The sequence below is a fragment of the Microtus oregoni genome, unplaced genomic scaffold (genome assembly GCF_018167655.1).
Source record: "Microtus oregoni isolate MIOR12 unplaced genomic scaffold, Mior012 000025F_ref0000491, whole genome shotgun sequence".
Lineage (NCBI taxonomy): Eukaryota > Metazoa > Chordata > Mammalia > Rodentia > Cricetidae > Microtus > Microtus oregoni.
The window spans coordinates 14,031,610-14,056,767 of record NW_024543084.1 but is presented as its reverse complement, the minus strand read 5'-3'; the positions used below and the strand labels follow the sequence as shown (position 1 = coordinate 14,056,767).

Genomic DNA, 25,158 nt, shown 5'->3' with positions numbered 1-25,158 from the left:
ATGCTTTTGCATCGGCTGTGGTGTGTGAGGTAGTCTCTGGGGGCGACTCCTCCTCGGTGTTTGGACGCTAGAGTCCAACAGGAACTCATTCTGTAGACCAGGTTGGCCTCGAACTCACCGATACCCACCTGCCTCTGCCTCCCGAGTGCTGGGATTAAGGGCTTGCCCACTCCTTTCAACCTGCTTTTAAAGGGTTTTAAAGGGATGAGCCTGGGAAGTATATTGTGTAAGACAGTGTTTCCTGTCCATAGAAGCTGGAACACACAAAGTCCTCAAAACTAGGGGGTAGATAAGGATATTTCCTGCACATGGAACAATATTTAACCTATGACTATTTTTTCTTTCTTTTATTTATTTATTTGTTTATTATGTATACATTATTCTTCCTGTGGGCCTCATTACAGATGGTTGTGAGCCACCATGTGGTTGCTCGGAATTGAACTCAGGACCTTTGGAAGAGCAGGCAATGCTCTTAACTGCTGAGCCATCTCTCCAGCCCCAACCTATGACTATTTTAAGACAGCAACCTGCCTACCGCACTGGCATGTGAAATTTTATTTAAAAAAGGAAAAAAATATAAAAAAGGAGAAAGACAACGTTGTGGACTGGAGACATGGTTCAGCAATTAACACATCCTAGAGGCCTGGCTCAGTAGTTGAGAGCATTTGTTGCTCTTGTTAATAGACCCAGGTTCAATTCCTACAATTACAGGCAGTTCACAACCTCCTATAACTTCAGTTCTGGGAGATCCAATACTTTCTAGACTGTTCAGCCATCTGTACTCATACATGGGTGTTCCCACACATAGAAACGTAGCTGGTTTGTTTTTTCTGTTGTTGTTGTTGCTGTTTTATTCTGGCTCTTTGGTGGCCTTACCATCCAGCTCCCAAATAAATAGATGGGGTCTTATTCTTACTTATTTTTTTTTTATTCTTACTTATGAATGCCTAGTCTTAGTTTGGCTTATTTCTAGCCATCTTTTCATTTTCTTTGTTTTGTTTTGTTTGTTTTTTCAGGTGGTTTCTCTGTGTAGCTTTGGAGTCTGTCCCGACACTTGCTCTGTAGGCCAGGCTGACCTTAACTCACAGAGATCTGCCTGCCTCTGGTTCTCAAGTGTTCCACCACTCAGCTAGCCAGCTTTTCTTAACTAATTATCCCATTTACCTTTTGCCTCTAGGCCAAGGCAGTTTCTTTATTCATTATCCTATGAAAGCAACACAAACAGAAGGACCTCCTACATCTGGGCTTTTCCCTTTCTCTATTCTATATACCTTTATTTTTTACTCCATGTCTTCCTGTGTGGCTGGATGGCTGGCCCCTGGTGTCTTCTCCTTCCTTTTCTCCCAGATCTCTCTTTATCTCCTTCTATTTATTCTCTTTGCCTGCAAGCCCCGCCTATCTTTTCTCCTACCTTCATTCATCTCTTTATTAGACCAATCAGGTGTTTTAGACAGGCAAAGTAACACAACTTCACAGAGTTAAACAAATGCAACATATCTTTGCGTCATTAAACAAATTTTCACAGCATAAACAAATGTAACACTCTTTTTAAAAAAAGGATATTTATTTGGCATACAGTGGGATTTTGGCTGTATATGTCTGTTGAAGCTCAGATCCTCTGAAACTGGAGTTATAGGCAGTTATGAACTGGCATATGTGTGCTGGAAATTGAACCTGGGTCCTTTGGAAGAACAGTCAGTGCTCTTAACCACTGAGCTATCTCTCCAGCCCCCTCTTGAAATAATATTCCAGAACACACATACACACACACACTAGGTAAAAATCATAAAGCTAAGTTTATGGTGAGGGATTCCGTGCAGCTGACCAAGTGCATGCCTGGTATATGCAGAGCCCTGGATCTGGTCTGCAACATTACATAAGCCAGATGTGATGGTGCATGCAGCACTGGGGCTGTGGAGGAAGACTGGGATTGCAAGGTCATCCTCAGATACACAGCAAGTTCAAAGCTAACCTGGGATACACGGAAGTCTGTCTCGAGAAAAGAATCTGACATCAGTATTTTTTCTGTAGATTGTAGGTATAGGAGACATGTTTACCATACCACTGTTAACACTGTGCCTGGCATGAATCTCCTTCATTTGAAAAGCAGAATAAGAGGAGCTGGAGAGATGGCTCAGTGGTTAAGAGCATTGCCTGCTCTTCCAAAGGTCCTGAGTTCAATTCCCAGCAACCACATGGTGGCTCACAACCATCTGTAAAGAGGTCTGGCGCCCTCTTCTGGCCTTCAGGCATACACACAGACAGACTATTGTATACATAATAAATATTTTTTTTAAAAAAAGAAAAGCAGAATAAGAGCAGGGCAGTGGTAGCGCACACCTTTAAACACCTTTAATTCCAGAACTCTGGTGGAAGAGCAGGCGGATCTCTGTGAGTTCAAGGCCAGCCTGGTGTACAGCTTGAGTTCCAGGACTGCTAGGGCCACACAGAAACCCTGTCTCAAAAAAACAGGAAGGAAGGAAGGAAGGAAAGAAGGGAGGGGAGGGAACAAGGGAGAGATGGGGAGGGAACAAGGAAGAGATGGGGAGAGAACGGAAAGGAAAGAGAGAGAGAAGAAAAGCAGAGTATGTCTGTAGTCTGTGCTGATAACTCCCTAGCTCTGGAGGGGTAGGAGATGGAGGGTCAGGAGTTCAAGGTCATGCACTACATAGTGAGTTCTAGCCTGGACTATGTGGAATCCTTCCCCAAAATAAAAAATACAAATAAAAAAACGAGGGGACAGCAAGATGGTCTGAGTTCTGTCTCTTGTGCAATTTGGTTTATGGTTGCCCACTGACCACCACACAGGTGCCATGGTGCACACAAAACTAAATCAATGTTATATTTTTGGTTGTGAGCCTAGCCATCTCTCCAGCCCATAAATCAATGTAAAAAGGAGGGAAAAAAGATTTTTGGTGGTGGGGAGCCAGCTCAGTGGGTAAAAGCAATGCCTGGTGACATGATTTCCATCCCTGGAACTCACATAGGAGCCAGAGACAACAGCTCACATCTGTAATCCCGGCATCCCCAAACTGAGATTTGAGGCTGAGGCAGGAGCCTACACTGCACTGCACGGTGGATGAAATAAGAGACCTTGCCTTGAAACAGAGTGGAAGGAGGGAGCTGCCTCATGAGCCCATACCTCAACATGTATGTCCCTGTGTATGGATGACATGAGTTTATGCATGTATGCACGCACACACACACCATCATATAAAGGCTAGTGGATGATAATTGAGCATAGTGACTGTCATCGCAGCACTAGGGAGCCCGAGGTCAGCTGCGGTGACTGCCTTACACACACACACACACAACCCTCGCATCCCATGTGTGTCTATACCGTGTCCTCTGTCCCTTCATCCACTAATGGACATTAGACTTTTTGGCTCCTGTGAATGTGACTGTCGTAACTGTGAGAGTGCTTTGGGCACCATGTCTAAAAGACACCCGTCTTCTGATAGCTACAGTTCCAGGCTTTAGGACTAAGCCTGCAATCATTTGACAGCTGGTTTCTCGATGTGGTGTGGTGTAAAAGTCTCATTTAACTTTTCTGTGTGTGGAATCAGTTCTCTCGGCACCATTTACTTAAGACTGTCCTTTCTCCAGTGTGCTCTTGCCTCCTTTGTCAAAGGCAATTGATTCCAGGGGCTGGAGAGATGGCTCAGCAGTTAGGAGCACTGGCTGCTCCTGCAGAAGATCTAGGTTCAGTTTCCAGCATCCACAAGGTGGTTCACAAGCATCAGTAACTCCAGTCCCAGGGGATCTGGTGCCTTCCTCTGGCCTCCATTGGGACCAGGCACTCATAAAGCAGTCAAGCACTCGTGCACAGAAAATAAGAAAAATGGTTTCTTATCAGGTGGTGGCGGCATAGGCCTTTAATTCCAGTACTCTGGAGGCAGAGGTAGGTGATCTCCGTAAGTTTGAGGCCAGCCTGGTCTACAAAGCAAATTCCGTAACAAGCAACGTTACATACAAGCTTTTGAGAATTCCTGTCTCAAAAAACAATGACAACCACAAAAAAAAAAAAAACTTTTTTTTTTCTTTTTGTTTTTTCAAGACAGAGTTTCTCTGTGGCTTTGGAGCCTGTCCTGGAACTAGTTCTGTAGACCAGGCTGGTCTCGAACTCACAGAGATCCGCCTGCCTCTGCCTCCCAAGTGCTGGGATTAAAGGCATGCGCCACCACTGCCCAGCTTTTTTTTTTTTTAAATCAATTGACTGTAAGATTTTTCTGCCTGTTTCTGGGTTTTTGTCTGACTCTACTGGTTGATGTCATATATTTTTCTTTTTTTTCTTTCAAGACAGGGTTTCTCTGTGTAACAGCTCAGGCTGTCCTGGAGCTCACTCTGTAGACCAGGCTGGCCTTGAGCTCACAGAGAGCCTCGTGCCTCTGCCTCCCGGGTGCTGGGATTAAACGCAGATGTGATGTATTTCTGCCAGCACCATGCTGCTGTGATCACCACTAGCTGGTGTTTTAATGTAAGGCCTCCAGCTTTGTTCTTTTCACTCAGTTATGCCAGGCACCTGGGATCTTTTATGGTTCCCTAACGCATTTTCAGATTCTTTCCTTTTTCTATGGAAAATATATATATAGTGTGTGTGTGTGTGTGTGTGTGTGTGTGTGTGTGTTAGATAGAGAGTATTAGAGTGTGTTAGGACCCAGTCTCAGGCAAGCAGAGAGAATACACTGCCACTGAGCTATATCTCCATGTCATAGCAATTTTGTTTCAGGCAGGGCCTCAGTACGTAGCCCCAGGGAGACTGGAACCCCCTACACAGATCAGGCTGGTCTCAAATTTGCCAGGATCCTCTTTGTGGAGTGCTGAGATCACAGGCATGTACCACCACACTTGGCCATCCTGGAATTTTGATAGGGACTACTACATTTATTCAAGGACCCCCCGTTCATTCACTATTAAATTGCCATGAGCTGGAACCTTTCCTCCCATCCCATAATCCCTGAGGAGGCAGCCTATGCCACCTTCCTCCTACACTCCTGGTGCTGGACTTGTTTAGCTGCGAACTGCTTAAGCCGGAGGGGAATTTTAATTTCCTCACCAGCTGGAGAAGGTTCATCCACTCAGCTATACACACTAGAACCTATGGTGTGTTTTAGATACTGGGAATGGAGGTAAATTCTTCCAACCTGGAACTGCAGAGCCTTGTTTCTTTGCACCTCCTTCAACTCTCCCAAGGCTTCACAATGTTCAGTATTCTTGGGGCTGTGGTTCTGGCTCAGGGGTTCAGTGCTTGCTTGATGTGTGTGAGGGCCTGGGCTCAATGACCAGCGCAAAATTCCTAAATAATTTCTGCTAGGTATTGCAAGCAGCATTTTATTATTTTCAGAATTTACAGTTAGCATATAGAAACACTCCTCAAGCCGGGCGTGGTGGTGCACACCTTTAATCCCAGCATTCGGGAAGCAGAGGCAGGGGAATCTCTGTTGAGTTTGAGGTCAGACTGGTCTACAGAGTGAGTTCCAGGACTTACTCTGAGACAGAGAAACCCTATCTCAAGGAAGGAAGGAAGGAGGGAGGGAAGGAGGGAGGAAGGAAGACAAAAAAGAAAAGACATGGCTTTAAGCCAGGTGTGCTGGTCCATCTTTAATCCCAACACTCAGGAGGCGGAAGCTCATGCTTCAGAGGCTGAGGATGAACAGAGATTGAGGCTAGCCTGGACTACATAGCAAACTCTTACCTCTAAACTAAGTACCAACTAAAGTAGCTGCAGGTGAGGCAGCTCAGTGGGTGGAGGTGCTCGCCACCTGACTCCAGAGGAGAGAACTGACTCCCTCCGGCAAGACCTCTCAACCTGCAGGATGCACACAGATAAATACAACTTAAAGCGAGTAACAAAGCGGTGGGTACTTGGTTAGCCCACCTGCCTCCTACTGGGCGTGGCAGCTCAACTGGAGGAGTCAGGCTTTCCTGGCAAGCAGTTCCTGGTCTTCCTTAGACCAGGATAAGGGACTTTGACTTTGTCCTTGCTCCAAAGTCTCGTGTCCAGCTATGGAAGCACCAATACACATACATGGTAAAGAGCACACGGTTTATTAAAGACAACTCATCAACAGCACTGACTCAGAGAATGGATGAAAACACAAAAGCCACTGCTGTCTGGTCCCCCAGGGGTGACCTGCCAAGCTCCTGGGGCCACCCCACGTGGAAGCTGCTGAATTCAGACTCTGGTTCTCCCTTAAGAATCACCACAGGCAAGTTTTTTCCTTAGGCAGCACCCGACTGGGGAGCCACACTATCCAGACAGCCTCCATTCCATGCCCTTGGCCTTCATCTCCAGGGTCAAGGAGTGGGCACAGGATGCAGGTCTCCCACAGAAACAAATCGGATGCAGTGATTCCAGTAGCATGGTCCCAGGAAGAGAGGGAGGGAGAGAGCAAGGGAAGGAGGATTGGCAAGAGGGAATAAATGCAGTAGGTGTCCCAGGCAGTGTCTGCTGGCTTCCAGGCAATGAAGAGGTCAATGCTGGGGCTGAACTACCCGCTGACAAGCCCTACATTAAGGGGAGACCAGGATGGTGGGAGTGTATGTCCTGGATCTCTGAGTACAGCAAATGCACCAGCTCGGGCCTCCCTGTACTCAGTTCTAGTAGAGCTGGCAGCCTTCCCAGCCAGGAACAGGAGAGGGTGCCAGGATTAACCTTGGGAAATTAAGACAATCCATGCCTCCAATTCTATCACCCCAGTCACTAAAACCCGCGCACAGCCCAACTCACTTGCCAATCTGCAATAAATAGCCCATGTCTAAATAAATAGTTAAAAAAAAAATCACCCAAATATTCTATGTTGGGGGAGATGGTAGCAAAAAGGCAGACAGAGTCCCAGCAGCACCCAAGGAAGTTTACTAGAGCAGCGGCTTGGGAAGGCAGGGAGCCCTGCAGCTGGTCTCAGGAGGCTTCGGGTGGCAGCTGCTGGAGCCTAGTTCCTGCTGGCCAGTCTGAGAGGGTGAGGTCTCCCCTCCCCTGCTGTCGACCTGCCTTCAGGACTCAAACCACCTGGCCTCCACAGAAAAGGAGGGAGCGCCGGGCGGTGGTGGCGCACGCCTTTAATCCCAGCACTCGGGAGGCAGAGGCAGGTGGATCTCTGTGAGTTCGAGACCAGCCTGGTCTACAGAGCTAGTTCCAGGACAGGCTCCAAAGCCACAGAGAAACCCTGTCTCGAAAAACCAAAAAAAGAAAAAAAAGAAAAAAAAAAAAGAAAAGGAGGGAGGGAGGGACAAGGTTAGGAAAAGTCTACTTGCTGAACAGGGTGTAGCTCAGGCACTGTGTCCCCAAAGCCAGAAGACAGCCCAAGCACCTCTGCAGCCCCTGCAGGAGCACAGCTACAAATGTAGCTCTCCTGGCACTGAGAAGCTCCAGGCCTTCAGCCAATGCTGGCCACAGAGAGGCATCCTTTGGTCCTTTGCCCTTGATGAGACTTATACTCCGTGGGCAGGAACTTGGAAGCCAAGGGATGCCAGCTCTGCTGAGATGCTCAGATTCCAGCTCCCAGACACAGCCCAGCGGGACATCCTTGGTCTCTGAGATGATGAGTCTCCAGGGAGGCCCTTACAAGACTCCTCCTCCCTCCTTTCTCCACAGTTGGGCAAACAATGGGCAAGAGGCCCCGAGTGTCACAGGCCACCATGTCAGCAGCACTTGGCTTCCTCAAGCAGAGCAGGCCCTCTGAAGAGCCACTGTGATTCCCTCTCTGGTGAGAGGACCTTGAACCTTGGGTTGGGGACGGGAACAGGGTGCCCAAGCCAAGGTTGGCCTGCAGGGGTCTTACTAAGCCACACTTCTCATTCTGACTGCTGGCTTCAGGAAGCAGAGAAGAGAGAGGAAGAGATTTGGGGTAAGGTGCTCCAGGCAAAGGGTAGAGAGACATGGAGAGGAAGGAACGGCAGGAGCCATACACACCTCTGGCAGAGGAAGAGGGAGACAGCAGAGGTAGAGACACAGAAGAAAGGAAGCAGGACCTCAGAGGGATTCCAACATGCCCACTCCGCTTCCAGGGCATGTGTGAACACACGTGTACATACACACACTGGAGCAGAGACACCTGGGGGACACCCCGACCATGAGCAAATGCACCGGACAGGGGAGACAAAAGGTGAACCTAGAACTGGCAGTCTCTCAGCTCTTCTGGGGTCCCTTCCCCAAGTAGCTTGAGCACCAATGCTCAGAAATGGTTTCTGGCCCATTAGCCAATTACCTCCCCTGACCAGGACCCAGGGGAAGATGAGAGCACAAAGGGAGCTACTGGGCAGAGGCATGGCAGAACCCTTGCCAGCCTCCTGTGCCTCAAATGGCCCCAGTCCCAGGAACCCAGTTCAGGAGCTCCCGCGCTGCTTAGCAGTCTGGGTGGAGGCCTCAGGACTCAAGTGCAGGGAGGGCGGCAGGGCCAAGCACTGGGAAGGAGCACAGCACAGTGTGCTCAGGAGTAGCCTGGACCACCGGAGCCAGGTTGGGAAGCCTGGAGCTGGCCAGGTCTGTGGCTTGTCCTCACTGCTTTCCCACTGACTCCTCTGTGTCCCACAAACCAGATGTGCAGGTGGCTGCTCTTCCAACCCTGGGCCTCTTGCCACCAGGTTACTTTGAGTCTTGGAGCTCCTTGGCTTTCTGTAGGATCTGGCAGACGTCTGTGCTGGGATAATCCTGGACACCAAGGAAACCACATGTGCTCTTGGAGCAGCCCCCACTGCCTTTCCACACACATCTGTCACCATGGCATGGCACCAGCAGCAGGGACTGGTATACCAGACACTCCAGGTATCCCGCCACAAACACTGCATGTCACTAAGGTCCAAAGGGTCTCACGGCCTGTCTTAGGACCATAGTGCCCGAGGCCTCAGCCCTCCCAGCTCCAGCCTTGGAACCTGGAGGCACACCCATGAACAACCTGGAACTAGCTCTGCTGGTATAGCCCTTAGCCTTCCAGTCCCCCGAGGAACCCCGAGAAGGGGTGCTGTGATTACATCCATCTCACAGACCTGGCTAGTGAGGTTAATGAAAACAAACCCAAAGCCAGGTGTTGGTAAACACTGAGGCCTGGACAATGTCACTTGGCTCAAGTCACATGAGGAAAAGAAGAGAACATACATGAACCTCAGGCAGGCTGACAGACCCACGTGACACACAACTCCCCACCAGAGCAAAATCAGCAACATTCACTGCCTTGACCTTGTGGCCCAGAGTCCTGGAGAGCCAAGGATGTATACCACTCAAGGTCTGTGAAGACCAGGATTCAACTCAGATTCAAACCCAGAGTCTGCACCCTGAACCCACAGCACGTGCTCCTGTTTCTGGTGCCAGCCTGCAACAATGGCTGGTGCTGGGTGAAGTGTCTGCCCTGCTGCTGAGACTGACTGGCCTTCCCTCCAGTGCCCATTACCTGCAGAAGCCGCATGTTGACAGTGAAATCCCCCTCCAGCAACTGCTCCCGGATCAGTCTGCAGGGAAACAAGCAGTCTCAGCGCTGGAGCCTAGATGTCCCAGGAGCAGGCCTGCAGGCAGGCTCTCTGCTGATTCTTCCACTCTCAGCAAGGCCTGCTTGGAGGTCAGTTCCAGAGGCTTGCTCTGGCCGCCTTCCAGGACTGCCCCCTCCCACCCCAGCTTTCCTTATGGACAGGGCAAATCATGGCCCCACTTACATGAGCATGGCACAGCAGACCAGGAGGAGGAAGTCAAAGCGGTTGTCATCGGCAAAGAGTGAGTCCCAGATCCGGATGACATCAGGCAGCAAGAACTCCTGCGACAGCAGGAGTGTCAGCCAACGGAAGGCAAAGAACTGGGGCTTGATATTCTGCTCTTGCTGGAGAGACAGCAGGGATTGGGTGTCAGCGGCAGAAAGAAAATGTAGCCTAGAAGCAAGCCCTGCTCAGGCCTCAAAGGGGCCACTAAGAGGACGGCCGCTACTGCAGTCCAGTCAATGTTGCTTTTGATTTCTTCAAGGCACACTAGAAGCCCTGGATTTTACATCAGCCCTTCAGACTTGGAGATGGCTCAGCACATGAACTTCCCCGTCTGGAGACATGCACAAGGACCAGCCCCGGGCACAGCACCTGTGCTCAGCTTACGAACCCATGAACAACCCCACAGGGCAGGAATCCCCAGGAAACGAACACTTTGCGGAGTCACAGAGGGTATTAACAGAAAGAACATGCATCACTAAGTAAAAACAGCATTCCGTACTTTAAGCCAGGAATGGTAGCACTTTTAATCCCATACTGGGAAGGCAGAGGCAGGCAGATCTCTTGAGTTCAAGGCCAGCCTGGTCTACAGAGTGACTTCCAGGAGAGCCAGGAAAAAACAGGTCTAAAACAAACAAACAAACAAACAAAAAAACCAAAAACGAAAATAAAGTAAGAATATACGTGTCTGTATATATTTTTTTTTCACAAAACATTTTAGAAATTTGTTTCTGAGACAGAGTCTCACCATATAACCCATATAACCCTGGTTGGTCTTGAACTATTACATCAGGACAGCTTCAAACTCACAGAAATCTGCCTGCCCTTGCCTCCTGAGTGCTGGGAATAAAGGCGTGTGCCACCGCCACACAGTTTAATTTTTTTTTTTTTACTTTTTTTTTTTTCTTTTTGGTTTTTTCAAGACAGGGTTTCTCTGTGGTTTTGGAGCCTGTCCTGGAACTAGCTCTTGTAGACCAGGCTGGTCTCGAACTCACAGAGATCCGCCTGCCTCTGCCTCCCGAGTGCTGGGATTAAAGGCGTGCGCCACCACCGCCCGGCCAATTTTTTTTTTTTTTTAATAGCCCAGGTTGGAGTCAAAGTCACCATGAAGCCAAGTATAACTTTAAACCCTCATACCCTGGCCTTCACCTTCTGAGAGCCAAGGTTGCAGTGGCTTGGATCCCAGATGGAGTCCAGGCCTTCACACGTGCTAGGCAAGCCTTCTATCAACCGAGCCACATCCCCATCCCACAGCACTCGCAATTTATATAGAAAAATGTATCTTCTCTTCTCTGTCTGTCTATCTATCTTTTTGAGGCTGGGTTTCTCTATGTAGCTCTGGCTGTGCTGGAACTTGCTCTGTAGACCAGGCTGGACTTGAACTCACAGAGATTCACCTACCTCTGCTTCTCAAGTGCTGGGATTAAAGGTGTGCGCCACCATCGCGCAGCCCCTTAATTTATTCTTTTTTTTAAAAAGATTTATTTATTTATTATGTATACAACATTCTGCCTCGATGTATGCCCACACACCAGAGGAGGGCGCCAGATCTCAGTACAAATGGTTGTGAGCCACCATGTGGTTGCTGGGAATTGAACTCAGGACCTCCAGAAGAGCAGTCAGTGCTCTTAACCTCTGAGCCATCTCTCCAGCCCCTTAATTTATTCTTAAAACAGGTTTTCATGTAAACTGACCTCAAACTCACTATGTAGGCCAGACTGGCTTGAATATCCTCGTAGGATGTGCTTCCTTGTCTAGCTTAAACTGAACTGTTTTATGAAACACACAGTGATGGCTTTACAATAAGCTGAATTGCATGTTTAATGTATCTGAAGTACGTAGAGTTAAAGAACAGCTTGTGAGAGTCAGTTCTCTTCTCTACCACGTGGTCGGGGCTGAACTAGGTAAGGTGGCTGGGCTTGGCGTTAAACACTTTCACCTGCCATCTACTGGCCACATTATTCTCTCTCTCTGTCTCTCTCTGTGTTTTGAGACAGGCCACGCTACCAGGCTAGCCTAAACTCAGAGAGCCTTCTGCCTTTGTTTCCCACGTGCTGGTGGGCCAGCATCCTGAGCTGCTCAACTACAGCCACTTTTAGCCCCCAGACTCAGGCAGTAGCTGTGAGCCTGGTCCTCACCAGTTTCAGGTAGAGTTCTACATCCTTATCCTTCAAGGTGGAGTACACCTTTTCCATCTTGTAGGTGATGCCACACTGGGAGTCATCCAGGCTCTTGATGAAGTTGTCTCGGATCTCAGCCATGAGGTTGGTGAAGCAGAAAAAGGTGTCAGCTTCAGCGTGCTCTGGGACAGACAGTGAGGTGTGGGTGGACGCAGGGAGTGAGGTGTTCTTGAGTCCCACCTCACCCACAAGACATATGCCCCACTTCAACGTGTCACCCAATACCCCTGCAGAGGCTGGAATGGGTCCCCCACCTTGGCCCCGTCTACCCCTAAGGACGTCACCACTTCTACCTCATCTTCTAGACACACAGCCCACTTGGCAGCTTTCGTGCACTATGCTAATGGGTCTCATCTCTCAGCCGGTCATGAGCATCTATTCCACAGAAAGTTCCAAGGGTCAACAGATCAGTGAACAGCAGTATTCTACAAGGCAGAGCTAGACAGCACCTGCTCTGACATGGCCACAGACGTCTGAAATAGATGAGGCTCCGGAGCCCCACGTGGCCCATCAGCCTGGCTAGCCCCATTCTCTTTCTCTAGGGAGCCAGCAATGGGAGGCTCGGGCAGCCAAGAGCCTGTCTAACCTTTCCACTCGCTGTTCGGGTCAGTGGCAAAAGTGTAGTACAGGGGACCCACGATCTCATTCATGCCCTGCACGTAAGCGATGCCAGGGTTGAGCTTGGCATAGATGAACAGGATCCGCTCCACCACCTCCCAGTGGGCTTCACAGCCATTGGGCAGAACCTCATACTCATTCAGGGCTGGTGGTGCGTTGTTCTTGTGTGGGGAGCTCATCTGGGGAGAAGAGGAGAACCTGTTAGCAGGTCAAATGTTCCCATGAAGCCCAACATGCCTTAACATCCTAGTTTATGACCAAGACATGATATGGAGGAACATGTCACACAAGGAAGAGGAGGTGGATGCTGTAAGAAGACATTGAGTGACAACCAGGTTAAAAAAGAGGTCCCACTTCCTTTAGTCCTAGCACTTGAGAGGCAGAGGCAGGCAGATCTCTGTGAGGTTGAAGCCAGCCAAGGATACATAGTGAGACCCTGTCTTAAAAAAAAAAAAAAAAAAAAAAAAGCCAGGTGGTGGTGGTGCATGCGTTTAATCCCAGCACTTGGGAGGCAGAGACAGGCAGATCTCTGTGAGTTCAAGACCAGCCTGATCTACAGAGCGAGTTCCAGGAGAGGCTCTAAAGCTACAGAGAAACCCTGTCTTGAAAAATAAACAACAACAACAAAACAAAACCAAAACAAAAAAATCAAAACCAATGAAACCCAACAACAAAAGAGAGGTAGATTCTGTGGTAAGGACCTGATGGAGAAAGGAAGAAGGGCCCTCCTGCACAGTGAGAAGTCCTGACGGTGATGGGCAGCCTCACAGGTGGACTCACGGGAAGAACAGATCTAGCTACGTGCGTAAAAATGTATGCATTTCTAAGTATACGTACTTCAACTGAAAATAAAGACTTGGCTGCAGGTGATGATGTAGGCTGTAAATCCCAGCACTTAGAGGTAGAATCGGGAGGATCAGGAGTTCAATACCAGCCTCAGCTACATATAGAGTTCTAGGCCAACCTGGACTACATAAAACCAGTTCAAAACAAGAAAAGGTGTCCACAATATCAGCTGCTCTGCAGAACCTCAGGAAATTTAGGGGATTTGGGTGCCTGGGCTCTCCCTCAGCCTGCTCCAGCAGTGGCTGCAGAGCTGGAGGACTTGCAGAAGAGACCCCAATGGACTACACAAGACTTTCTATTCTTAGGAGTCCATGTAGCCCAGGGTATTTCCACATACCTTTCATACATGTGCATGACACAAACACATGCACCCCAGGAGCAGACCATACTCCTCCAATCTGCTCTCAAAACCATTTTCTTTCACAACAGAGCTTCATGTCTTCAGAGTGAACTTCAAACATATCAGTCCAGGATGGCCCTGAGCTGGTCCTCACCAGATAGTTGAGGAAGGCCCTGAGTTGATCCTCCTGCCTCAGATTACAGGCTTTAAGCCACAGCACCACCTTTGAACAGTTCAAGATGAGGAAACAGGCTCACATAGACTTGAACCTGGACTCACTAGCCCAGAGGCTGTGCGCCAAGCGGCTGCAGCAGGTTTTCTCCCATGATAGCCCAGTGCCTCTAGCTTTCCAAGAACCTGCCTTCCATGACCTCATTTCCTTCTGGCTGTTCCACAGCCAGGCAGGGCAGGAGTGATCATGCCCAGATATGGAGGAGGAAAAGCCCAGAAACAGCAGCTCGGTATCCCTTGCCCAGACTCACAGAAGACAGAGACTGACTTGACTGAGCCACCCTACCACAGGTCCAGAATCCTGGGGATGAAGCTTCAGTTGGATCCTGGGCTGTCAGGACCAGATCCAAAGGTAAAACGGGTAGAGCTTGACCCTCACGTGCAACACTATAGTCAAAGGATTAGCACTGTTGGGCCTTCATCAAGGCTATCAGCATCCATGCCAAGAGGGGTGCACAAAAACCAAGCCATGGTTCCCTCACCACGCCTGGACTATGCACAACTTTGGTGAACCCTACCCTCGTGGCAGGTACACGGGACCAGGAGTGAATGCATCTGCCTGACTGCCCATCAACAACTCAGGGAGAAGAGTTGTGTGATTCTCCACTCCCTGCTGGGGAGGCTGCAGAGGAGGGTTCCCCTGCTGGGGAGGCTGCAGAGGAGGGCTCTCCTGCTGGGGAGGCTGCAGAGGAGGGTTCCCCTGCTGGGGAGGCTGTAGAGGAGGGCTCTCCTGCTGGGGAGGCTGCAGAGGAGGGCTCCCCTGCTGGTGAAAGGCCATGACAAGTGGGAACAAATCACCACTACAGCTCCCAAAGCAGTGAGCCTAAATGGAGATATAAGGTCATACACCTTTTGAGGGGCAAAGCAGCTGCCACAGTGTCGAGGTCTGCTATTTTTTCTGGAGCTTGAAAACCCTTAGAGCTTACCCTCTTCTGTGTGTTCCAGATCTAACCAAACAGCAAATTCTGACCTTGGCAAATGCAGCCATCTGCTTTGATAGCCCTTCTATGCCCAAGGACACCTGAACCAAAAGTTGCTGCCTGCTCAGAATCCTCCAAGAGCCCACCAGCAGTCTGCACAAGGGCCCTGTTGGACCTCCCCACACTAGCTCTTACAGGACCCTCTGGCCCCTCCCCTCTGCTGTCTCGCTGTTCCTAGCCATAGGGACCCTCATTTTTTTCCCATGATACAAATGGCAAATGGAGCTTTCAGTGCAGCTCTAGTTCTAGGAACATATACACACAGGCAGGCAAACACTCAAATAAAATAAACAAATCTTAAAAAGAAAAAGATCCCAGGCTAGCTCTTACATTTGTGACCCCGCTCCGGTTCCGGGCCACTGTCTGAGATTTCAGTGTTGTCTGCTCCACCCGTTTCCGAAGGGTCTCGAACTCATTCTGCGGGTCCAGGATGAGGAGGCAGGGGTATTCGGTGGCTCTCTGGAAGAAGGATATATCTGGGCACAGCCTCCTGTTGGAATGGAAAGAACGCTGTCACTCAGGGTGGCAGCCCTGGGTATGCTCACAAGTGGTTGATTTTATTTATCTTACAGTGCTGGGGTCTAACCGAGGTCACGCTAGACAGGTGCCCTACACCTCAGCTACTCTTCAACTGTTTGCCTGTTTGTAATCGTAACATTTCAGCTGGGGATGGTGGCTCAAACTGTAATCAACTACTTGGAGTTCAAGCCCAGCTTCAGCTACAAAGTGAGCACCTGAGCAGCCTTGACTAATGCAAAACTTTGTATCAAAAACTAAAATATTGGGGGCTGGAGAAATGGCTCAGTGGTTAAGAGCATCGCCTCCTTTTCCAAAGGTCCTGAGTTCGGTTCCCAGCAACCACATGGTGGCTCACAACCATCTGTAATGAGGTCTGGTGCCCTCTTCTGGCCTGCAGACATACACACAGACAGAATATTATATACATAATAAAAAAAAAAAAAAAAACTAAAATATTGGGCTGGAGAGATGGCTCAGAGGTTAAGAGCATTGTCTGCTCTTCCAAAGGTCCTGAGTTCAATTCCCAGCAACCACATGGTGGCTCACAACCATCTGTAATGCGGTCTGGTGCCCTCTTCTGGCCTGCAGGCATACACACAGACAGAATATTGTATACATAATAAATAAATAAATATTTTAAAAAAAAACTAAAATATTTAACCCCCAAAATACAGTTTTTATAAAGGCAGTAGAAATTACAAATACATGCTCATTTCATAAGTGTTTATGAAGAGGTACATGTGTACATTTTTTTTTTTTTTTTTTTTTTTTTGGTTTTTTCGAGGCAGGGTTTCTCTGTGGCTTTGGAGCCTGTCCTGGAATAGCTCTATAGACCAGGCTGGTCTCGAACTCACAGAGATCCACCTGCCTCTGCCTCCCGAGTGCTGGGATTAAAGGCGTGCGCCACCATCGCCCGGCCCATGTGTACATTTTTTATATTTAATTTTTTTTTTTTCAAGACAGGGTTTCTCTGTAGCTTTGGGGCCTGTCCTGGAACTAGCTCTTGTAGACTCAGAGATACACCTGCCCCTGCCTCTGCCTCCCACCTCCCAAGTGCTGCACCACCACCACCCAGCTCACGTGTGCATTTTTTAAGTGTCTTTAGGTCATACTCGACAGAGACAGGTGGATCTCTGTGAGTTCAAGGCCAGCCTGGTCTACAGAGTGAAATCCAGGACAGCTAGAATGGTTTCAGAAGAAAACCTATCTCGAAAAACCAAAAAAATAAACAAAAAACAAAACCACTAATGCTCGTAAACCACAAACACGTTTCCATGACAAAAGCACTTGTCTACCTGTCTAGGAGCTAAGGATCTAGCTTAGTGATAGAGCATGTACCTAGTAAGCACTATGTATACATGTATATAAGTAAGTCTGATATTCACAAGGAGTCAAGTCCTGAGCTCACTCCCCAACAGAACATTATATATATTTACATACATCTGTCTGCAGAGGCATGGATGTACACAAGGATTGACATGGTCATTTACCACAGGAAAAAACACCCTTTGCTGACATGAAGGGATGTGCAAGGAACCGCGCAGGGGCATCTGGAGCACGACAGGGCATCACGATCATGTATACGTCTCAGACTGCCTAGACACAGCACACTGCGTACTGGCCCTCCGCAAACACTGACACCCTACTGCCAACACCAGTGGGAGAGAGAGCCTGAGCCCATAATCCCTCCCCAAAACTACTACAGGATGACACTCTCGACCTAAACCTGGTCAGGACAGCATCTCACGGGTAGTGCTGTTCCAATGCCAGTCTGAGAAGAAAGGCCCCAAGGGCCTGGTATACCACCCCATTCAGGCATCCAGAGGAGTCTGGAGAGGGATCTGGGCAGAGCCATAGCACTTGGGGAGGAAGAGGATCTTCCTACTGACTTTAGCCCAAGCCTCAGGGCATTCCTGCACAAGTTCCTGAGGCTAGGAAGCTCTTCCACATAGCCCCGCGCCTCCCATCCTCCCCTCGCCTGGCAGCTCATGCTGAGTCACCTCCCCTAAGGCCCCTCTTCCCTCAGCACCAGCTTCTCCCCCTTCACAGCGCTCACAACTTCTGTAATCGCATACATTTTGACAGGTTGAACATCTGTGTCTGTCTCCTCAGGGAAACCTCCAGCCCTCCTCACATGGGTGAAATTGGCCTGTGCTGTTGCCAGCAGAACTGGCCCCAGGATTCCTTGGGAATGCCACTGAGTAGCTCTGCATGAGTTTCCTGTCTAAACGAGGAGTGGGTGCCAGAGAGGACACAGTCAGGCTGCTCCAAGTGAGGGGGTTCAGCTCCCAGGGTCCTTCTCCAAAGGCAACTGATCACTTCAAAGGCCTCTGTAGTAGGCTGCAGCTAGCACAACGATCCGGATTCCATGTGAAGACCCATGCTGCACATACCCTCAACCTGAGCCATCTCACTTCTACTTCCACAGAAGTCATGTTCAGAGAGCCTGAGTTGCCTGCCCATGATCAAACAGCCAAGTGGTGAAGCTGTCCTGAAGCCAGCCAGCCAGCCAGCCAGCCAGCCAGGCTCCAGTGCCCTCTGGTATGCGACTGTATGTATAAACCCCGGTGAGGGCCCCGGTAGCAAAAAGCCCCTGTGGGCCTCTTACCGGACATCTTTGTCAATCTGCAGTAGCACCTCGTTGTCCTTAAAATACGTGTTCCACCTGCTATCAGGGTTCGGGTTGAGGGGCTGTGAAGAGAGAAGCAGATGCTATGTGCAGGGACCAGCCAGGGCTGCAGCTCAGCGGCCTCACATCCAATGCCCAGAGACCTAGGTCTGGCCTAGAGACAGGCTCAGTCCACCCAGCAAGCGCAGGCGTGCCCAGGCTTGCTCAGGCTTCCCAGGCTCTGCAGAGGCACTCCACACCACAGCCTGATCTGAGCACATCCTGATGGTGACAGTGTTCTCGGCAGTGCCCCAGACAGAGTGTGCACACAGCAGTCACTGAGCGCCCGGAAAGGGCAGACGAAGAAGAATGCCATTTCATTATCTACCAGGGCTTTCCTTGAGCAGTCAACTCAGATGGGTCTGAGGCCAGCCCGGCTACACTTTCTGCCCTGTCAAGTATACATGAAGAAGCTCAGGATAGGAGATAAAAACGGGATTTTTCTCCAGGTCTCAGACAGACACTTATTTCAGCCTAACTTCTGCCCAGCTTTCCTCAACTATACAATCCTGCTACCTTCCTCAAGGACCCAGGGTGAGGAGAGGGGTGTAGTTCAGTGGCAGAGTGATTGCTTACCACAGTTGAGACCCTCTGCTCAACCTCCAAGCCCGTAAGAAGGCAAACAAATGAACATTTAGCCAGGGATAAATCCCAGATCTAGGAGACCTGAAGCAGGAGTCCAAGTCTGAGGCACGCTTCAGCTACACAGCAAGATCCTGCCTCAAAAAACAAATAAATAAATACACCAAAAAATCTACTCCGGGTCTGCAAACTGGCTTCGTGTGTACAGGTGCTTGCTGCACGAGCATGAAAACCTAAGTTCAGTCCCCAAAATACACAGGAACAGCAGAACTGACTCTAAACTATCCTCTTCCCTCTGTCTGCGCCATGACACAACCCTCGCTGGCATCCATAAGACATACTAATAAGACATACTAAGAATGAATTTTGGGCTGGAGAGATGGCTCAGAGGTTAAGAGCACTGGCTGCTCTTCCAGAGGTCATGAGTTCAATTCCCAGCAACCACATGGTGGCTCACAACCATCTGTACTGAGATCTGGCGCTCTCCTCTGGCGTGCGGGCATACATCAAGGCAGAATGTTGTATACATAATAAATAAATAAATCTTTAAAAAAAAATGAATGAATTTTAAAAATGTTAAGTTCAGGGTCACTCTTGGCTATAAATTGAGTTCTAGGCCAGCTTGAAATACACAAGACTGTCTTTTTTTTCAAGACAGGGTTTCTCTGTGTAGTCCTGGCTGTCCTGGAACTCACTTTGTAGACCAGGCTGGCCTCAAACTCAAGAGATTTGCCTGCCTCTGCTAGGATTAAAGATGTGTGCCACTAGCACCCAGATTAATCTTTTATTAAAATAGTAATAATAATAATAATAAGCACTGGGGTGAGGGTTCCAGAGGCCATGACCTAAGAGCTCCTGGAGCAGGGTGACTCCCACAACACCCTCAGGACAATGGCCATCACTTATGTTCCCAACTAGGCCTAGGGCTGCTGTGGTTACCGTGTGCCTAGAATAAGCGGGGAGACACCACTGTGTCCAAGGAGTGGGCGACCCAATGAAGCGGGAAGACCTGACAGGAAAGCGGGCCAGGCCCACCTGTCCTTCAGCAAGGGGTCCACACCTGGGCCCAAGCCTCTGCCCTCTCTCTGTGCACCCTCAGCCCCTGAAGCCAACCTTACTTACATGATCTTCGAAGGTCACGTCCTCCCTGGATACACCCATGTTGGCCTTGGCGATGCCAGGCTGGATGATCATTTCCCTCAGGAACTGAGAATAGAGCCCTCTGCCGGAGAGGAGAGCAGAGGAGAATGATGAGTCCAGAGAAGCACCCTCAGGAAGCAGACAGGTTGTGGGAGTGCACAGGTCTCACCTCTGCTTGGCCAGGATGGAAGTCCATGAGGCTCTCTCCAAAGGGAGGTAGTTCAGGAGGATCTGCACAGAGAACAGCACAGCTCTGGCAACATCCCTCTGTCCATCCCGGACAGCAGTGGAGGCATGCAGGCCTCAGAAGAAAGGCTTCATGAAACCCTCAACAGGCAAGGTGGCTGCAACCCAGGAGCTCGGGTCTGAAGAGTAGCCCTCCTCCTCCTAGCCCTAGCTGGCCCCTCCCTCTGTTTTCCACACAGACTCTTCTAAATGAGAAGAGAAACTGGTGGCATTGAAGGGCTGGCAACCAGGAACAGAGGCTGCCACCACCTCAGGCAGTGGCTTCGGGGAAACTAGCCTTGTCCCAATCAGCATCCCTTCCAATGCACATATGCACCAGGAAGTGGAAATCTTCAATCAGCATCCCTTCCAATGCACATATGCACCAGGAAGTGGAAATCTTCACTGGCATTATGAATTGGTCCATCCCCAAATGAATCCTGGAGAGGATGCCAAGAGAACACAACACCCCTCAACTTCCAGAAACCCTTCCTCAGACAAGCAAGGAAAGGAGCCGAGAAGAGGGGCGGGAGAGGACCATGCAAGACCCAGGAGACCCCAAAACCAAGAAGCCCCACCCCAGGCACACCCACCTTCCAGCAGAGGCACCGCAGTCCGCCCTCACAGGGAATGCCTGTGGACACAGCAGGCAAAGGTCACCCCAAGCCAGAGTTCCAGAATCCCCCCAGCCCTACACCTTGAGCCAGTTGGCAGGAAGTGGAGTGAGCAGGAAGCACTTTGGGGACCACTCTTCACCAAAGAAACGTCTAAGCAGGATGCTAACTAATTTCTGCCTACGGTTCTGTCCCCCAGCCCAGAACCTCATCTGTCTGAATGTTCTTTGAACTTTCTCATCTTTGATTTTTCTTCTTCAAGGAGGCCATCATCAACCACCAACTCTTAGTCAAAGCCCAGCTCTTACTCAGGGAGAAGGAGCAGAGTTTGATGTAGCCCAGGCTGGCCTCCAATTTACTATGGAGCCATGGAGGAGCTTCTGTTCTTCTTGTCTCCATTCTCTGAGTAGCAGAATTACAGGTGTGTTTGGCCACTATGTCTAGTTTATGGGTGCTAAGATTTAAAAGCAAGGCTCTCTTCATGCTAGGCAGATACTCTATGAACCAAACAATATGCCCAGTCTCAGACAGGGTCTCACTCCATAGCTCTGGCTGTGTGGGAACTCACTATGTAGAAGGCTGTTTTTTTATTTTTTTAGGTTTTTTTGTTTGTTTGTTTGTTTGTTTTTTGTTTTTCAAGACAAGGTTTCTCTGTGTAGCTTTGGAGCCTGTCCTGGAACTCTGTAGACCAGGCTGGCCTCGAACTCACAGAGATCTGCCTGCCTCTGCCTCCTGTTCTGGCATTAAAATTGTGAACCACTATGCTGGGCATCGGTGTCTCTGTTTATGAGCAATGGCTCTATGGCTCTCTATGATACCCATCACAACTGGAAACATATGAAACCTTGAGTATGAATGCAATGTGTGTAGTGTCTATGAATGGAGGGGCGCAGACAGACAGGAAGCACGTTTGTCTGTTGACACACCTAGGCCTAGTGCAGGACATGGGTCACAAACAGCGTTCACATTTGTGAAATGCAAACCAAGCTGTCAGGTTGCGAGCCCTGTGCCAGAGAGCCATGACTTCACTTAATTCCCACTTTAGTTCCAGACAGTAGGAAGATTAGTTCCTGCAGCCTTGCTCACAGATAGAGAAACTCATCTGTAGACAGAGCGGCCAAGGTGTACTGAGCAGCCCCAGCTCGGCATAAGCACCACAGACTGCTCCAGAAAAGAAAAGGCAACTTCTGCAGTGCTTCCCCAACTCTCCCAGGAACAGTTCTGATGAGGGTTTCCCTGGCACCGTGACCTCAGAATCTACATGACCCAGGCAACTTCAACTCCTTCCTGGCAGAGTTATCGGCAAAGCAGTGCCACAAAGAGCTAAACAAACACCTTGGGGTGTTTTTACAGACAGGGTAAAAACCCAGTTATCTCTGTGCTGGAACATTGACCATGTGAGGAAGGGCAAAGTCAAACGGGGCTGATGTTCAGCTCCTTAGAGTAGGTGTTCTAAGGCTTGAGTTTTAGCATTAACCAAAGGTCACTCTCAGCTCTGCTTCAAAGCTAGGTAGAAGAATCAGGAACCATCCTGCAACTTCTGAAACTCAGGAAACTAGTTGAGAAATGACAAACGCTTCGCCTAGGCTCAAAAGGTCACCCCTATTTCAATCTGCAGGCTACATCAGGGAATCTGGGGAATCAGATGCGTCGTAGGTTACCACTCCTACGACATCCAGGCAGCTCTATGAAATCAGTCTCTCTCTCTCTCTGGGTATCGTCTTGATGCTCTCCCCTTCATCTTGGCCATAAAGCTATTCCAAGGAAACCCCGAGGAAAATTGTGCCTTACCACTAAAGCTGAGTTCTCGAAGCTTCTCCAGCACAATGGAAGGCTCCTTCAGGACATCCTGGAAATCGGCAATCCTTCAAGGGCAGAAAAGGAAACCCCAAGGTAACAAACAGGCAGCCCACAGATCCCTCACCCCAACAGTCTCCAACCCCAAGCTTAGGGAGGTGGACAATCCTCTAATATCTGCAAAGTCAACAAAGAGCAAAAGGTGTTCTAGTCAAAAAGGTATGAAACCTTAACATTAAGCACTTTCTACTGGTGGTGAGCTGGCATTTTCTAGACACTTGCTGTGGCCAAGCCCAGTCCACACCACACCACTACCTGAATTCACACAACCAAGCTTCGCAACCAGGAGTAATTTGATCTACAGACAAGGGCCCTGAACAGTTTCTCCACCATTCTCACAGCTCTCTTGGCTGGAGAAGGGGGAGGGGGCACAGACTTCTTGGGCCTGTCCTCAGGCAAGGACAAAAGACTAAAAAGTAGTCCTGGAGTGAGCAAAATTTAGCCGACGCGGTGTGTGCGGGGGACACGATTAAGAGGCTAGACTAGGGACCTCGGGTTCTCTCTAGTGTTTCCCATAAGCAAGGAGTATTAGGGGAAGAGGATCCTGGAGCCAGGAAGTGGGGAGGGTAATATAGGTCTGGAAGAGGAAGACACTAGGGAATGGGGTCCAGAGTGAGAGAGAAAAAAAAGGTGACACCAACGTTAGAGAAGCATCTCTGCTTCTCCTCACTGCCACACAGGCAATGATGCTGAGAAGTGGGCACAGAGGACCCTCCGCCGGGGGTGGGGGCTATTCTTGGCCGCACATGCGCTGAGCAGCTCGGTCGGGGAGAAGGCGCGGCCCGGCCGGCGCGGTCTAGACACAGTCCTGCCCTCGGGTCTCCTTACCGGCTCTTGTGCAGACTCGACATGATGTTGACTTCCGGACCCCTGGGCTGCTTCTGCAGCCCCAGCTGCCGCCACTGGCCCCCCTCCCCCTCCGGGGACCCGGGGAGTTCCGCAAAAGCCTCCGGCGGGAAGCAAAACCGAGAGCGTGCACGTTCCGCAGGAGCCGGACCGCGCTGGTTCCGCCCCCGGATCACGTGACGCGGGACTTCTTTAAGGCCAGGCAAACCCCTGCGCCGAGCGCCAGGGCAGCCCGTGAGCTCCTGGCTGCGAATCCCTCGGCCTCAGTGCCTCAGCTACCCGATACTCTTGTCAATCTCTCTCGCTCCCCGCCATTACCGCGGCCCAGATGTTTGGTGAACTGGATCCAGTCCCCGGGTGTGGTCTTGTTCAATACTGAGTCCTTATGGAAATGACCGTGTGGCTCAGTAAGTACCGCTTGGAGTACAGCTCGGTGTTTCCTTGCCTTTGGGAGTTTATAAACTGTAGAATTTCTGTAATTTCACAATTTCAAAATAATAGAAAAGGAAAAACAGGAGCAGAGGGTGTAGTTCAGTTGGTAGAGCGCTTGCCTAGCGTGCCTGCGCCGGGGGATGCATGCTTTGGCCCAGCTTTTGAGAGGTAGAGACAGGAAGATCAGACGTTCAAGGTCATCCTCTGCTAAAGTGAATTCGCAGTTGATATTTCAGGGGATAACGCGCTTGGATGCGATTGATATACACGAGCGTGAGCACTGGAGTTTGGATTCGCAGAATTCACCTAAGAGTTGACAAGAAGGGCGGGGATGGTGACAGGAAAACTGGCTTCCGAGACTGCCCACAATAGACAATTAAGGAAGACAACTGACCATCGGGGCTCCCCGACACACACACACACACACACACACACACGCTCCCACACGTATTTGCACACACATGCACACAATTTTTTTTAAGAATGTGGATGGGTGCTTTGTCTGCATTTATGTCTATGTAGCTCTACCTACCTGGAGGGCAGACGTGGGTGTTGGATCCCCTGGACCCAGAGCTGTAGACAGTTGTGAACCATCATGTGGGTGCTGGGAATTGAACTAGGCCCTCAGTAAGGTCAGCCAGTGCTCTTAACTGCTGAGCTATCTCTCCAGTCCATATACAATATTTTTTAGTAAAGAGAGTGAGGTGTGGTGATGCACACCTTTAATCCCAGCACTCCAGAGGCAGAGGCAGGTGGATCTCAGGGAGTTCAAAGCCAGCCTAGTCTACAAACCTGAGTTCTAGGACAGCCAGGACTACACAAATAAATCCTGCCTCAAAAAAAAAAAAAACAAAAAAAAAAAAGAAAAAAAGAAAGAGAAAATTAAGGAAGAGAGTGCAAACTAAAGGGGGCTGAAATCGTTAAACTCTCAGAGCCTGCCCCTCGTGACTTCCTTCCACCAGCAATGCCACACCTCCTAAGCCTCCCCAAACAGCACTGTGGACTGAAACCAAGTTTTCAAATACACGAGCCTTTGGGAGATATTCTCTTTTAAACCGCCACGATCACTATGTGTCTTACTGCCTTGAGATGGTGCCTCCCTTAACAAGAAGAACCCTGCTATTTTGCCCAGGCAGACAATGAACACTCGGGGTCCACCTGTGTCTGCAGTGCTGCAGTTGCAGGCCCATGCAGCCATGCATGGCTTTGTGGATGGGTGGTGGGTGTTTGAACACCAGTTGTTATGCCCATAGATCAAGTGTCCTTCCTGACTGAGCCACATCTCCAGACCTGCATTCATTTCTTTTTGTCACTGAGATAAAATTACCTGGCACAGACAACCTTTGTTTATTTCAGCTCAGGGAGTCAGAGGGTTCGGTCCAGCATGGCGAGGAGC

The 25,158-nt window shown here is 49.7% G+C and overlaps 2 protein-coding genes across 3 annotated transcripts in view; one reads left to right on the top strand and one right to left on the bottom strand.

Annotated features, from left to right (window-relative positions):
- Positions 1-6,027: 6,027 nt before the first annotated feature.
- On the bottom strand, positions 6,028-23,445 carry Tbc1d13 (TBC1 domain family member 13). Its single transcript, XM_041675178.1, has 12 exons — positions 23,313-23,445; positions 22,419-22,492; positions 20,607-20,647; positions 19,958-20,019; positions 19,771-19,870; positions 18,007-18,089; positions 15,210-15,369; positions 12,451-12,661; positions 11,823-11,986; positions 9,646-9,806; positions 9,387-9,444; positions 6,028-8,650 (listed from the first exon to the last, which is right to left on the bottom strand). The coding sequence occupies exons 1-12, from the start codon at positions 23,333-23,335 to the stop codon at positions 8,585-8,587; spliced, it is 1,203 nt and encodes a 400-aa protein (XP_041531112.1). The 5' UTR covers positions 23,336-23,445; the 3' UTR covers positions 6,028-8,584.
- A 104-nt stretch (positions 23,446-23,549) lies between these two features.
- Zer1 (zyg-11 related cell cycle regulator) overlaps positions 23,550-25,158 on the top strand; it is a 38,913-nt gene continuing 37,304 nt past the window's right edge. The window contains exon 1 of one of the 2 annotated variants that reach the window (XM_041675174.1): positions 23,550-23,737. The gene's annotated coding sequence lies outside the window, so the exon portion shown is untranslated. The remainder of the gene's footprint in view (positions 23,738-25,158) is intronic. The other variant, XM_041675173.1, reaches the window with a different exon arrangement.